General features: G+C 47.3%; 2 protein-coding genes across 2 annotated transcripts; both read left to right on the top strand.

Moving 5' to 3' along the window:
- Positions 1–2,307: 2,307 nt before the first annotated feature.
- ags3 (alpha-1,3-glucan synthase Ags3) lies at positions 2,308–9,628 on the top strand (the record flags this gene model as incomplete). The annotated part of the gene is made up of 4 exons (XM_057253468.1): positions 2,308–2,655; positions 2,702–2,877; positions 2,932–9,525; positions 9,580–9,628. The coding sequence occupies 4 exons, from the start codon at positions 2,308–2,310 to the stop codon at positions 9,626–9,628; spliced, it is 7,167 nt and encodes a 2,388-aa protein (XP_057107330.1).
- Positions 9,629–11,332: 1,704 nt separating this feature from the next.
- N7479_005771 (uncharacterized protein) lies at positions 11,333–12,090 on the top strand (the record flags this gene model as incomplete). The annotated part of the gene is made up of 3 exons (XM_057253467.1): positions 11,333–11,614; positions 11,665–11,830; positions 11,900–12,090. The coding sequence occupies 3 exons, from the start codon at positions 11,333–11,335 to the stop codon at positions 12,088–12,090; spliced, it is 639 nt and encodes a 212-aa protein (XP_057107329.1).
- Positions 12,091–13,950: the final 1,860 nt, after the last annotated feature.

The raw sequence follows: 13,950 nt of genomic DNA, 5'->3' as shown, positions 1-13,950 counted from the left end.
GCCATTGAATGGCCTTTAAAAGATTCAAATGCAGAACGGAGATGGGAAAATTAAGTTTGTTGTCAGGACCCTGAAGGCGTTAATACCTGAGATATCAGGCACCAAATACGAAGGTGGCGTGCCGTGGTAAGACATGTTGCTGTCCACTAGTGGAGCTGTTGATTTAAAATAGCCGGTGACCCGGAGAGTGCAGAGAATTTCGGTACCCGAGTCTGCTTATACGTCAATTCTTAATGCAATGAGATCGAAGTGTTTATAGGGACTCCACTTTGGCATAAAATTAAGACATTTGCTTACAATACGGAGTATATGACGATATCTGGTATCAAGCTAAAGCACATATGTCCTAGCGTATGAGAGTATCAACCGAGATTGTTCTGATTTGAGTGAAACGCACTTTGATCCACTTGCCATGGGGCACTCAAAACAAGACAACAATATGGGTCGCATGATCCAATCAGTGCACATATGATTTATTGACTTCGCCTATATTTAGTGAGACGTAAATTTAAGCTACCCTTGTCGGTACATCATGTATCGGGGTCATGTATTATCAAGGATGTAGGGTAAAACGGTACACTCGCTTGATATCACCATGTAGACTAACACGAAAAACAAGCTTCAGCCACACTGTACGAATCCCCTCAGAAATACGACTAGGACGTTGAGGCCATGCATTTGACACGTCGTCTGTGCCCCGCATGTCCCCGAGGAACCTAGGGATCACCTGGGCATGATAACGATGCTTACATACATGTGTGTCTACATACCGGTGGACGGGTAGGTACTTACCGGGAGTGCCTGAGCACGGCAGAAAAAAGATATGTTCACCGAATACAAGTAAATTCTGTTGGATCCCTGGGGCCAGCCATTATTGGTTTATTAAGAAAAAAATCACCCGGATAGGCATTACCACCGGGATTGCAATTAGATGATTGAACTAGATTGTTGGGTACATACGTAGAGTGTCCACTGTATTCGCTCGGTCCACGGGTCTTATCTACGATACGAGGAGGGAATAAATCGGCGAAACAGGTTCGGAGGATAGCGAATCCAAGAGGGGGCGAATATTTCAATGGGGCATTTCGAGTTCTTACAATAGATCTTACAATAGAGGGTATTATTTTCACACTGATTCACATTGAGAGGTCTGAAACTAAAGATGTGACGTCGAAGGCGGAACCGAAAGAAAAAAGAATCCACTACCAAGATGGCTTAAATTGATACACCAACTTTTACTAAATAAAAATATTAGGAAAAAAACTGCAATGCTGTAGGATAGTTGGAATTATTTTATATAACTTTTTTAAAGAGATTCAAAATAGTAAAGAAAGTCTCTTCAAGTAATGCCCCAACAAGAATAATTGCGCGGATGTCATTTTAATGGTGTCTTTGATGGTCTTCTCCCATATTCTTTGTACGGAGTAGATATCTTTGTTTTAGATATTTTGTCCCCCTACTCAGTAAGGCAGATTCGGGCTGTAAAAATCATATATACTGTGTAGATGATCTTTCGTTGTAAAAATTACAACCTTTGATATCTCAATGTCCCATGTCTTTTGACTGCTTCATGGTGTACGGAGTACAATGTACGAGTTTCCTTTTCGGTCCACTACAACGTTTGAATTAATTATAAAGATTCATCTCCGGGATTATCAGTTCTATTGCATGATGCAGAAGAATAAAGAAAAGAAGAGACTGAAAAGTGCTTTGACCTGAACACATTTGAAATAATCCTATTAAAAACGGTTTCTGCCATCCACCGTATGTGCCAGCCATGCATGTGTACTGATTGTGATGCACCTGTATCGATAAGCACTGCCTTACTTGATAAACCCATGATTCTTCTACTGGAATATCCCAAACCAACCCAAATAAACGTAGTCGGGTTGAGGGCTAACGACAACCCACGGCTGCCTTGCTAATCATTACAAATGTCTGAAATCCTTTTCCAAGGTTGGATCTATCTGAGACATATATCCAACCTTGGAAGAACCAGCCACCAAGCGGCGAAGACTTAGTGGATCGATAAAATCTCACTGAGTGGGTCTGTAGTATATATACGGGACTATGTATAGCCCATCCATCCGTTCGGCCCGATAAGGGTTTGTTCTCCATAGTAAAAAAAAAGTATTCTGTAAAATCTTTGAAATCAGTAGGGGAAAATGCTAGAAGCTTTGTTTCATTTAATATTTTTTTGTTCTTTCACTCATCTCACTCTCGCTATTTGTCGAAAATTCATTCGTTTTTTGAGTCGCGCATTTTTCCGGCAGCAGGTTCCTGCTGATAACAGTATTATATACGGAAATGCAGCGCTCAGCTTTCCTCATACTGTCGTTTTTGAGCGTCTCTGCCTTTTGCTGGCCCTACGACGAATCACTCGCTAAATACAATCTAAACGAAAATAAATCCGCCGAAAGCCCGATCGATTATTGGGGAGAATGGCCAAACCATGACTATCATCCATCACCAGATAACTGGCGTCTCCCTACATATACAATCTTTTTGGACCGTATAGCCAATGGCGACCCCACGAATGACGATATTAACGGGACAGAATTCGAGCATGTGGTCAACTCGAACCAGATGCGCCATGGCGGTGATTTGGAGGGCTTGCTAGATACGCTGGACTATATCGAGGGAATGGGATTCAAGGTTAGTTGACCCAGCCTCGTAATTATTCCAATGCTAACCCCGATAGGTTATCTATTTCGCCGGAACATACTTGATGAACTTGCCCTGGGCCTACGACGGGTACTCGCCGACCGATACCACACTTCTCGACATGCATTATGGAACACTGGAGGACTGGAGGCACACTATCGATGAGATTCACAAACGCAACATGTATGTGTTGGTGGATAACACACTGGCAACGTAAGCATATCCTTAAAAACTTCGGATGTTCATGAACTGATCTTCAAAACACAGAATGAGCAACCTGATCGGATTCAAAGGCCATTTGAACGATTCCGCCGATTTCGAACCAGCAGAATATGAAGTCCAATGGGTTACTGACAGACAATACGCCGATTTCAAATTTGGCAACGATTATAACGAAACTTGCAACTATCCTAAGTTCTGGGATGAGACTGGATTCCCAATAACAACCGAGGGAGTCGAAAAATTGAAGGGTTGCTACAACAGCGATTTTGATCAATATGGAGAACTAGAGGCATTCGGTAACTTCCCCGACTGGCAGCGTCAACTTACGAAGTTTGCCTCCGTGCAGGATCGCCTGCGCGAATGGCACAAGCCGGTCCGTGATGTGATCGTTCGACACTCCTGCCTTCAAATTGCGAGCCTGGATATCGACGGTTTCCGATTTGATAAGTCTGTACAGTCGACCCTCGAACCCCTGAGTGAGATGCTCGCCGTTTACCGTGAATGTGCATTGAAATACGACAAGAAAAATTTCTTCCTTCCCGGCGAGATCACCTCCGGAGACCGTATGGGTAGTCTCTACCTCGGCCGCGGCCGCCAGCCTGATCAGCGTCCGGATAATACAGCAGAAGGCGCCAGGCTTACGAATAACTCGGACTCGACTTTCCTAAGAGAGGACGGGCTGCAAGCTTTGGATTCCTCCGCATTCCACTATACCATCTACCGTTCGATGACCCGTTTTCTAGGCATGGACGGTAACCTGGTTGCCGGATTTGACTTGCCTACCGACTTCATCGAAGCCTGGAATGAGATGCTCGTGACCAACGATTTCCTCAACGCATTCACTGGAGAACTGGATCCTAGGCATATGTATGGTGTTTCGAACCAGGACAATTTCCGTTGGCCAGCTCTCCAGAATGGCACAGATAAGTACCTCCTGGGCTTATACATTATCTCGCTAGAGCTTCCTGGAATTCCCCTCATCTTATGGGGAGAAGAGCAGGATATGTATGTGTTCGACGCCACTGCAGCGAACTATATGTTCGGCCGTCAGCCCATGACATACCAGACCGCGTGGTGGACACAAGGCTGCTTCAACTTGGAAACCGAAAAGTTCTATGATTTCCCTATTGAGAAGGGACGCGACGGTTGCAATGATATCACTGTCACGTATGACCAGCGGAATCCCGCTCATCCACTCCGCAACATCATGAAGCGCATGTTCGAGATTCGAGCCCATTTCCCAGTCGCCCAGGATGGCTTGTTCCTCGAAACGCTCGCTGAACTCACAGAAGATATCTTCCTTCCTGGTTCTACTGACACCCCCACGGTCACTGGTCTTTGGTCTGTCTTGCGAGGCTATTTCCCTGGGGTACAAGCAGATGCAATCGAAGCCGATGACATTCTATGGCTTGTGTATCAAAACGGAAACTCAACCAAAACATATGGCGGCGACTGCAGCAAGAAGAACGGGTCCTTGTTGTCTCCATTTGAGTCAGGGACAAAAGTGAGGAACCTCTTCTATCCTTATGATGAACTCACTGTGGAAGAGGGCTACGCAAAGTCCGACGGCAATGTCAACTCCTACGGGTGCGTCCGTGAGATGGAGTTGCTTCCATGGGAATACCGGGCATATGTCAAGACTAGCCAGTTCGTCAAGCCTGGCCCTACTGTCACTGATTTCTTCCCCGGACATGACGCTCGGCTGCTATCTTCAGAAGACACGGGTGAAACCATGCCCGTTCAGCTTGGGTATTCCGCAGAGATGGACTGTGACAGCATCACAGACGCAATTTCCCTAAATTCCACAACAGAGAAAAATATCAACGCCGAGCTTGATATATCAAGTGTGAACTGCACCAAAATCCCTGCCAGGACCACAAGCAAGGAGCTCGTTGGAGAAGTCCCGACTGTTTGGACATGGTCTGCAAACCTGAAGAATGTCCACCATGGAGTCCACCAATTGACCATCAAAAATGTTTCTTCCAACGGAGTTTACACCAATTCGACCGACAAGTTCTTGCTCCGTCTCGGTGCTCAGGACAACCCCCTGATTTCCCCGCTCGCCAATTACTCCACTAGCCTAGTCCACAAGTCCAACGACAATATTTACCTCCAGCACAGGGCTGCCGGTGCAGACATGTTCCGATACTCGTCTGATTTCGGTCGGAGCTGGAACAACTGGACGAAGTATGAAGGTGGCAACACATCTATCACCCTTCAGTCTTGGACTGGAACGGACGCCCAGAAGTGGGATGGAACCCATATCCGAGTGCAGTACTTCTCAAAGCTCACTGGAAGTAGCGATTATATCCAGGAAGGTGATCATGATAGTACTACAGTCCGAAGATTCCCACACATGTGGTTCAACGGTCCATACAACCAATTTGGCTATGATGCAGGAATGGACAGCAAGATGAAGTACGATTCCAAAACTTCGCGTTGGACCTACGACTTTGTCTACGAATGGCCAGCTGTGGGCCAGCTGAATGTCTGGGGTACGGATAGTGATGGCAATCCTGATAACACCGAGGTCTACGGTGATGTCGGCAACTCGTCTGCAGTTCAAAAGCTTCCTCCGTCCTATCTCGCATCAAACGTCATCAATATCACCAGTCCGCCGCCATTCCCGCATCTTGGCTGGACCATCTCCCTCAACGATGGCAACCTACAATACGAGATGATCCCCATCGGATCCGGATGGGCCCAGTTGGTGCTCTTTATCCTTCTCTGGGTTATCCCGCTTCTTATGGGCTGTACTGGTGCCTTTATCTTCATCAAAAACTTCTACCGTGTCAAACTCAACAAGAATGGTAATGTTACCAAAGCCGATAAGTTCCCAGTACTGCTTTGGGGGAGAATGAAAGGATTATTCACCAAAAACGATAACGACGAGATCATGATGGCAGAAAAGGGAGGGCCACTAGACATGGCTCTTGCTGGAGCGAGCGACCAACGACGTACAGTATTGATTGCCACCATGGAGTACGATATTCAAGACTGGCAAGTCAAGGTCAAGATTGGTGGCCTAGGAGTCATGGCGCAGCTTATGTCACAAAACTTGAAGCATCAAAATTTGATTTGGGTGGTGCCATGTGTCGGCGACATTGAATATCCTGTGGATACGCCTGCTGAAGACTTTGTGGTGACAATCCTCGATAATCCCTACTCAGTGAAGGTGCAGTATCACGCCGTGGACAACATTACCTATGTCCTCCTTGATGCTCCGGTTTTTAGACACCAAACCAAGGCGGAGCCTTATCCTCCTCGTATGGATGACCTTGACAGCGCAATTTACTACTCGGCCTGGAATCAGTGTATCGCCGAGGTAATGAAGCGAACACCCTCAATTGATCTCTATCATATCAACGACTTCCACGGCTGCGTGGCACCGCTTTATTTGCTCCCATCGCGAACTATCCCGGTCTGTCTATCTCTGCACAACGCCGAGTTTCAAGGACTTTGGGCTTTGAGAACCGCAAAAGAGAAGAAGGAAGTCTGTTCTGTCTTCAATCTCCCAGTTGACGTAGCGACAAAATACTGTCAGTTTGGCAGTGTTTTCAACTTGCTTCACACTGGCGCTAGCTACTTGCGATTCCACCAGCGCGGTTTCGGTGCAGTAGGCGTCTCCGAGAAGTATGGAAAGCGCTCATTTGCCCGTTATCCAATCTTTTGGAGTCTGGGTAAGATTGGTAGTCTTCCCAATCCAGATCCATCCGACACAGCCGCCTTAAAGAAAGACCCCGACGTACAAGTTACGGTCCAGTCTGCCGATGAGCTATCCATTGACAAAGTCCAGGCCCAGAAATGGGCTGGGTTGAACGAGGACCCCAACGCTGATTTGCTGGTGTTCGTGGGAAGATGGTCGAAACAGAAGGGAGTCGACTTGATTGCGGATGTTATGCCGGCTGTCTTGTCTGCTAGACCTAATGTTCAGCTGATCTGTATTGGTCCCATCATTGATCTCTACGGTAGACTGGCTGCTATCAAGCTGGAGCGTATCATGCAAATGTTCCCAGGCCGTGTCTTCTCGAAGCCACAGTTTACGATTCTTCCCCCCTTCGTGTTCTCTGGTGCCGACTTCGCCCTGATCCCATCTCGAGACGAGCCCTTCGGATTGATTGCTGTTGAGTTCGGTCGTAAGGGTGCACTTGGAATTGGCTCTCGTATTGGCGGTCTAGGCCAAATGCCTGGTTGGTGGTACACTGTGGAATCCGACTCAGCCCGTCATCTCTTGCACCAGTTGAGAACAGCCATCAAATCTGCTTTGGATTCATCACAAGAGACCCGGGAAGAGATGCGTGCAAACTCTGCTAAACAGCGATTCCCCGTTCTGGAGTGGGTTCAGAAGCTCGAAATCCTACAACGGACAGCTATCCAAATCCACCACCAAAAGAACCAACTTACCGTTACAGGCTCGCCAAGAGATTCTCAGATCTACTGGGAGACACCAGGCCTGCGAGATACAATGATGACCCGCCCTTCATCGTTCCAGTCAGTGTCGCAGGCTTTGGATTCCCCACCACCAGGCAGAGTATCGCAGCCCGTTCAGCCTTCGCTTCTACAGCTACAAGCAGTTGAAGCTCAAGAAATGCAAGTCGAAAACAGCAGGGGCAGCATGTTAGGTCGCAATCTGTCGCTCGGTCGACGCGTTGGACCAGGACAGGGCAGAAAGCGTCTATCCAAGAAGCCGCGACGTGAGAGTCAGATGCTCGAGCCGGCCGTCGACGGTGATACTACTGATGCGGATGACGAGGCTACTGCCGCACCACAGGAGGCTTATATAACTCAAGAAGAGGCTATGGCAGCAGTAAATTTACCCCTCGGATCTCAGGACCTAGGTACACACCCTAGAAACAGCAATCACTCTCGTGGCGAGTCTAGCTCGTCAGCCTCCGAGTCATCGCGTTTCCTCTCCAGGGATTCCTCTCCAGTCAGACTATCTCATGCACTTTCTGATGCAGCTACACCTTTCGCCGCTCAGGCACAGAATATTTCTGTCCTCTCCTTGCCTTCTGTTGTTAATGATCATGATCACCCCAATTTCCATCTGCAAAAAGTCGACCCGACATTTACCGACAGCATGGGCAACTTCACACGGCACTTCGAAAAGTTGCTCACGAACCTCAACAAGAAAAACTCAATTTCAGATTACTGTATTGAGCTTTATCTTATGAAGAGTGAGCGGAAGTTCTTCTACATGTACAACGATGCGCAGTTGAAGAAGCAGCCCAAAGAACGTCCCCTGACCGGAGCTGGCTCGGACAAGCCTGTCGAGGCCCAACCGTATAGCCTCGTTACGGAAGGTTCCCAAGAGTCGGAATCTAACAATACAGACGAAATTGATCTATGGCTCGCTCGTCTGGGATACAAGAGACCGATGGCCATCCAGCGCTTTATGAGATGGCGTGTCGGAAACTGGCCTGTTTATGCTCTATTCTTGGGTCTTGGACAGATCATCGCGACGAACTCTGCACAGATCACCCTGTTGGCTGGCCAGATCGGTGAGACGGCAGTCAAACTCTACGTTATCGCGGCGATCTACTGCGTCTCTTCCATTGTCTGGTGGTTCCTCTTCTACCGCTTCCCGTCTGTGATAGTCCTCACTCTCCCTTGGTTCATCTATTGCATGGCATTCGTCACCATTGGTGTTTCTCCATTCGCACTCTCGGAACTGGGTAAAGTGTGGGCTCAAAATGTCGCCGCAGGTATCTATGCCGCAGCTTCTTCCAGTGGTTCGCTGTTCTTTGCCCTCAACTTTGGTGACCAAGGTGCCGTCCCTGTGAAGGATTGGATGTTCCGCGCAAGTCTTATCCAGGGTATCTCACAGCTTTACACTGTTGCCCTGTGGTACTGGAGTTCTAAAGTCACTGCAGCGGAAGTTGGAGGTGTTTCCACAGTTGCCTTGGGTTCCTGGCAACTCTCAGCCGTGGTTTTCCCCATTGCTGCCCTTTGTTTCCTTATTGGTGTTCTTCTTGCCCTTGGCTTGCCCAAGTACTACCGCCAAGCACCCGGAAAGATCCTCTTCTTCTACACAGCTCTCTTCCGTCGGCGAATCGTCCTCTGGTTCTTCTTCATGGTCATCATCCAGAACTGGTTCCTTTCTGCTGCATTCGGTCGAAACTGGTCATTCCTCTGGTCCTCTCAACACGCTAAAGCATGGGAAATTGTCCTCCTGGTTCTCTTCTTCTTTGTCATTCTCTGGGTCGCTGTGATGATACTCTTCCGCTTCTTGTCCAAGGAGCATAGTTGGATTTTACCTGTCTTCGGTTTGAGTATCGGTGCACCACGATGGGCCCAAACATGGTGGGGAACATCCAATATCAGTCACTATCTTCCATGGGCTGGAGGTTTGACTTCCGGGGCTATCGCATCCCGGTGTCTCTGGCTCTGGCTGGGCGTTCTAGACGAGATTCAGCAAGTCGGCTTGGGAATGATTCTCTTGCAGACCTTGACAAGAGTTCATGTCTGTTTCGTTCTGTTGGCCGCACAGGCTCTTGGATCTATCGCCACAATTTGTGCTCGTGGATTTGCGCCAAACAAGGTCGGCCCAGCAAGCATCTCCCCAAATGTTGGATCGTCATTGGACACGGTTGGCAACGCGTGGTTCTGGATTGCCCTCTTCTTTCAGCTTCTGGCCAGGTCAGTTACCACCCCCCTTCTCATCTTATGATTTCATACTAACTCTGATTGCAGCTTTGGTTTCCTTCTCTTTTATCGCCGTGAACAGCTCAATCGGCCTTAGATCAATCACGACTATTCGTGTCTTGACTTAATAATTCAGTACATTTTTTGCGATGGTATATAGATGGAAAGGAGTTGGAATTGAGGTTTCGTTTTGTTAATAAGCACTTTTTAGTCTTCTAATATATGTACATGGACTATCTCTCTCTAGCTTTTCGTCTTGTACACTCAACTACGAGGATTAATCCATAAGCGCCGAGCTAGCGTTTGTTGGTGGCTACATCTCGCATTCGAAGGTGGAAGATGATCACCTGACCCGTCGATCTCCGTTTGAAATCAAGGAGCTGGCTACGCAGGTGTATAGCGGCCAGGGGTCGGATGCGGTCTTTTGTAGTATTGGTGCCTGAAATTTTCTTAGGATGCCTGGATTAAAGCTGGCAAAAAAATATAAATATCTGAATTATTATAACACATTCCTTAATAAGCAATACTTGAATCCATCTATGGATCTATGCTTCCAAGGTCAAGATGAACGCCTTAAAGATAGGCAACAGGTGCGACGCTATTCGTATTCATACAAATCCTAGGATCCCTTATTTCTGTAGGTCGATAAGATTGGCGATATAATTGGTTCAAATTGTTGAGAAATTAGTTATTTGGACGATCAGACGGCTTCAACGCCAGAGAATGTTAAATTTGAGGCTTTGTATAAGTATAAATAGCTTCACCATCGTTAGATGAGGAATTGTGCTCGGTTGGGGGGCTTCAACACCCAGAAATGGGTGATTTCGGAGATTTGTATAGTGGAAATAGCTTCAATGTAGGAGTTTCGTTTACAATACACTGTATAGAGCGGTGTGAAAAGGCGGTAGGAAATCAGGTATATTTAGGCACCAATACTATACAAAACCGCATCCGACCCCTGGCCGCTATACACCTGCGTAGCTGGCCATCTTCCGTCACCCATAAATCTTGATATGCACATCCGCCAAGCCGTATTTTGAACGTAAATTTGGCGCCGTCTTTATTTCAGAAATGTTGACATCTGTTCTCCAGTCCCTGCCTCGGCTCGGACGAAGATGGACACCTCTCAGCTTTACCAATCCGAATTTCATTCGGATATCAACGGGCCAGACAATCGAGGAGGAGACCCTTCCGGGCTATGTTGCGGGTAGGTATTATCCTACTCGAATAGGGGAAATACTCAAGGACCGGTACCAAGTTGTGGGGAAACTAGGATTTGGAGCCAGCTCAACAGTGTGGCTTGCACGCGATATGGAGTAAGAAGACACCACCCCATTAGTGCCTCCCATTTTCGCTTTCTTCTCACAAACATCTTTTTAACTAAAAAACAGCTATCGTCGCTATGTCACTCTCAAGATTTTCATAAAGCCCACATCGATGGGGCAGCAACTCGATAACGAGCTGAAGATATACAAACGTATTGAAGCGGCTCCAAGGAAACATCCAGGTCGCAAGTATGTCAGATCTTTGCTAGACTCCTTTGACGTCAATGGACCAGAAGACAAACATCAATGCCTCGTGCATCCTCCATTGTGGGAGAGTGTGTTGAATTTTCTATTCCGCAACCCGGTACAGAGGCTACCTACACCAATATTGGCAGTAACACTTCATCGTCTATTTCTTGCATTGGACTATCTGCATACAGAATGCAAGATTATCCATACCGGTGCGACTCTCTCTTCCCGATTTCGAGTTCGATCATTTGCTTATTAATATATCAGATATTAAAGCAGATAACATCATGTTCGGCATTTCTGATGATTCCGTTTTCAGTGATTTCGAAAATAATGAGCTCCAGAATCCCTGTCCTAGGAAGGAGCTAGATGGAAGGACGATCTATACCTCCCGCAAGCTCAGAATGCCCAAAACACTAGGCGCGCCTATCCTCTGCGATTTTGGTTCAGCTGTGATGGGCGATGAGGAGCACTCGGAAGACATCCAGCCGGATATATATCGAGCACCGGAAGTGATCTTGCAAGCTCCATGGTCATATAGCGTCGACATATGGAATGTGGGCTGCGTGGTAAGAAATCAATCGTTCCGATGCAAATGCTTCTGGGCTTACGTTGTCAGATTTGGAACCTCTTCGAAGGGGGATCGCTGTTTAGTGGCCAGGACCCAGAGTATCAGACTTATAGGAGTCGGGCTCATCTTGCCGAAATGATACGCCTACTCGGCCCACCACCGCCAGGCCTCCTTGCCCGTGGAAACCTGACGCAAAATTTCTTTTCCGAGGAAGGTATTTTATTCATCTATCCTTTGCATATCTATAGAAAGTGCCAATTGTTGACTGTTTCTGTTCTTCTAGGTGACTTGTGCGCCGCAGAATTAGTGGGAGAGCACATCCCCCTTGAGCAAAGAGAGACCAGTCTTGAGGGAGAGGAAAAAGAGAAATTTCTCTGCCTAGTACGAAAAATGCTACAATGGGAGCCGGAAAAACGAAGCTCTGCTATGGAACTCGAGCAGGACGAGTGGGTGCAAGCCCAATTACACAAATAGCTGTCTATCCCTCGGATTGTACTACCATCATAAGCAACCCCAAACCCGTACCGAAAGAATGTTCACCCAGTTCTATTATGTCTAAGGGATCTGGTCATCCCCGATCACACTATGGGGTTTTCAAGGGGCTATGCTAGAGCTCCGCAAAGCCCATAAAGCCCATAGCCTAGCCCAGCCCAACCCGCAAATGGGCTGGGCTATGGGCCCGAGGAGAAGCTCACTGCGGGTTGATGGGCCCCCAAAATGGGGCCCAAACAGTACCAATATGCCGAGAATTCAGAATTTGAACCCTTTTAGGTTTTTAAAATTACCCTTCGTCTTACCCCCGTTTCTAGGCCTTATCCTAGTGTCGGCGCAGATACACCAGGATACCGGAGGATTTATTAATCCTAAGTATGCAGTAATATTTCTTATGTAATCAGGACAGTATAAATTGCCAGGAAGTCAATACAGCAATACGGAGAGTGGAATACCATTGATTGGACCCATACATTTCCACCATACGGAGTAGTCGACAGTTATGAGCCCGGTTCGCACTGAATAAGACTACTATATCGGCATATAGTACCTAGCAACTTGCTAGAAACTGTCTTATAAACCTCCACGAAGCCACTCCGCAGAAAGTCATCCCTTGTTTCACATCAAAACAACACAGCATCCAGCAATGGAAACAGCATCGATTCTCTCCGCCATGAAGGGCGATAAACTGAAGGATGCACCGCAATGGCTCACCTGGTTTGCGAAGGTGCAGCTATACGCAATACAAAAAAATGTCTGGGATCACTGCAACCCGGATACCCCGTCAACTGAACGACCTGATACTCTAAAGGAACCGGTACAACCATAATATCCTGAAGAGGGCACCGAAACAGATCGAAGGAAATAGAGAGACCAAGCAGACGTGTATAAAATGAGCTATACTCGATGGGAGAAGCAAGTAAAGGGACTGAGTGATGTAAATAAATATATCCTCACCTATCTTGACCCAGTACACCACCTCGCACTGATCACATATCGTACACCGTATAATAGACTTGTGTATCTGAAGTCTCGGTTCGCTCGATCGACCGCGTATAAGGAGGAAATCCGAATGAGTTGGAAAGTGTTTGCAATGCAGAAGCCGACTGGAGATATCGATAAGTGGCTTCAAAAGTGGAACTCGCTAAGGGAGCAAGCGGTTAGTCTTAGTATCAAGGACGGAGATACCAATAGGGACTTCCTGCACGCCGTGAAAGAAGTTCTACCTATATAGTAGCAAGGCAAATACCAGGAAATAGTGATAGAAAAGAAGGTGTACGATACCCGAGATCTCCTTGAATCATTCCGCGCGATGAATCGCGAGATAGGAGCACAGGTGGTGTTATTAACCACTCCTCCAAAAGGCGCTTTCTCGACCTAGCAAGGTCACTAAGAGGCGAAACCGGAAACAAAGCAAGAGAAGCTTCCGTTTAAGAAGAGACACTGCCCTTGTGGTAGCTTACACCCGAAGTATAAAGTTGCTACTTACTGGCTCCTAAACGAAGCGATTCGGCCAGAAGGGTATACCCTAAACGAAGGGAAACTAGAGAAAGCAAAGAAGAAGTTAGGAAAGGACCACGCTTAGAAGCAATAGGTGGATAAAGTGATAGCTGAAGCTCAGCAAGCTCAGCAAGCACAGGAAAAACCAGCCGAATCCGCCAACCAAGTCAGCTTTGCAACCACTTTTCGAAGCAAGCCAAGTAAAGCTATACAGATTAGCAAGCACGTGCTCTCTGTGGCAAAGGCAGGCGAGCCCTCCCTCCGTGACCGGTGGATTCTTGATACCGGATCAAGTGCGTATATCTGCAATAACCGAGCCCTATTCGTCGACTTCACACCTGA

Source organism: Penicillium vulpinum, assembly GCF_028829585.1.
Source record: "Penicillium vulpinum strain IBT 29486 chromosome Unknown utg000003l_segment0_segment0, whole genome shotgun sequence".
Lineage (NCBI taxonomy): Eukaryota > Fungi > Ascomycota > Eurotiomycetes > Eurotiales > Aspergillaceae > Penicillium > Penicillium vulpinum.
Note: the sequence above shows the minus strand (reverse complement) of the source record. Positions and strands in the feature narration are given on the sequence as shown.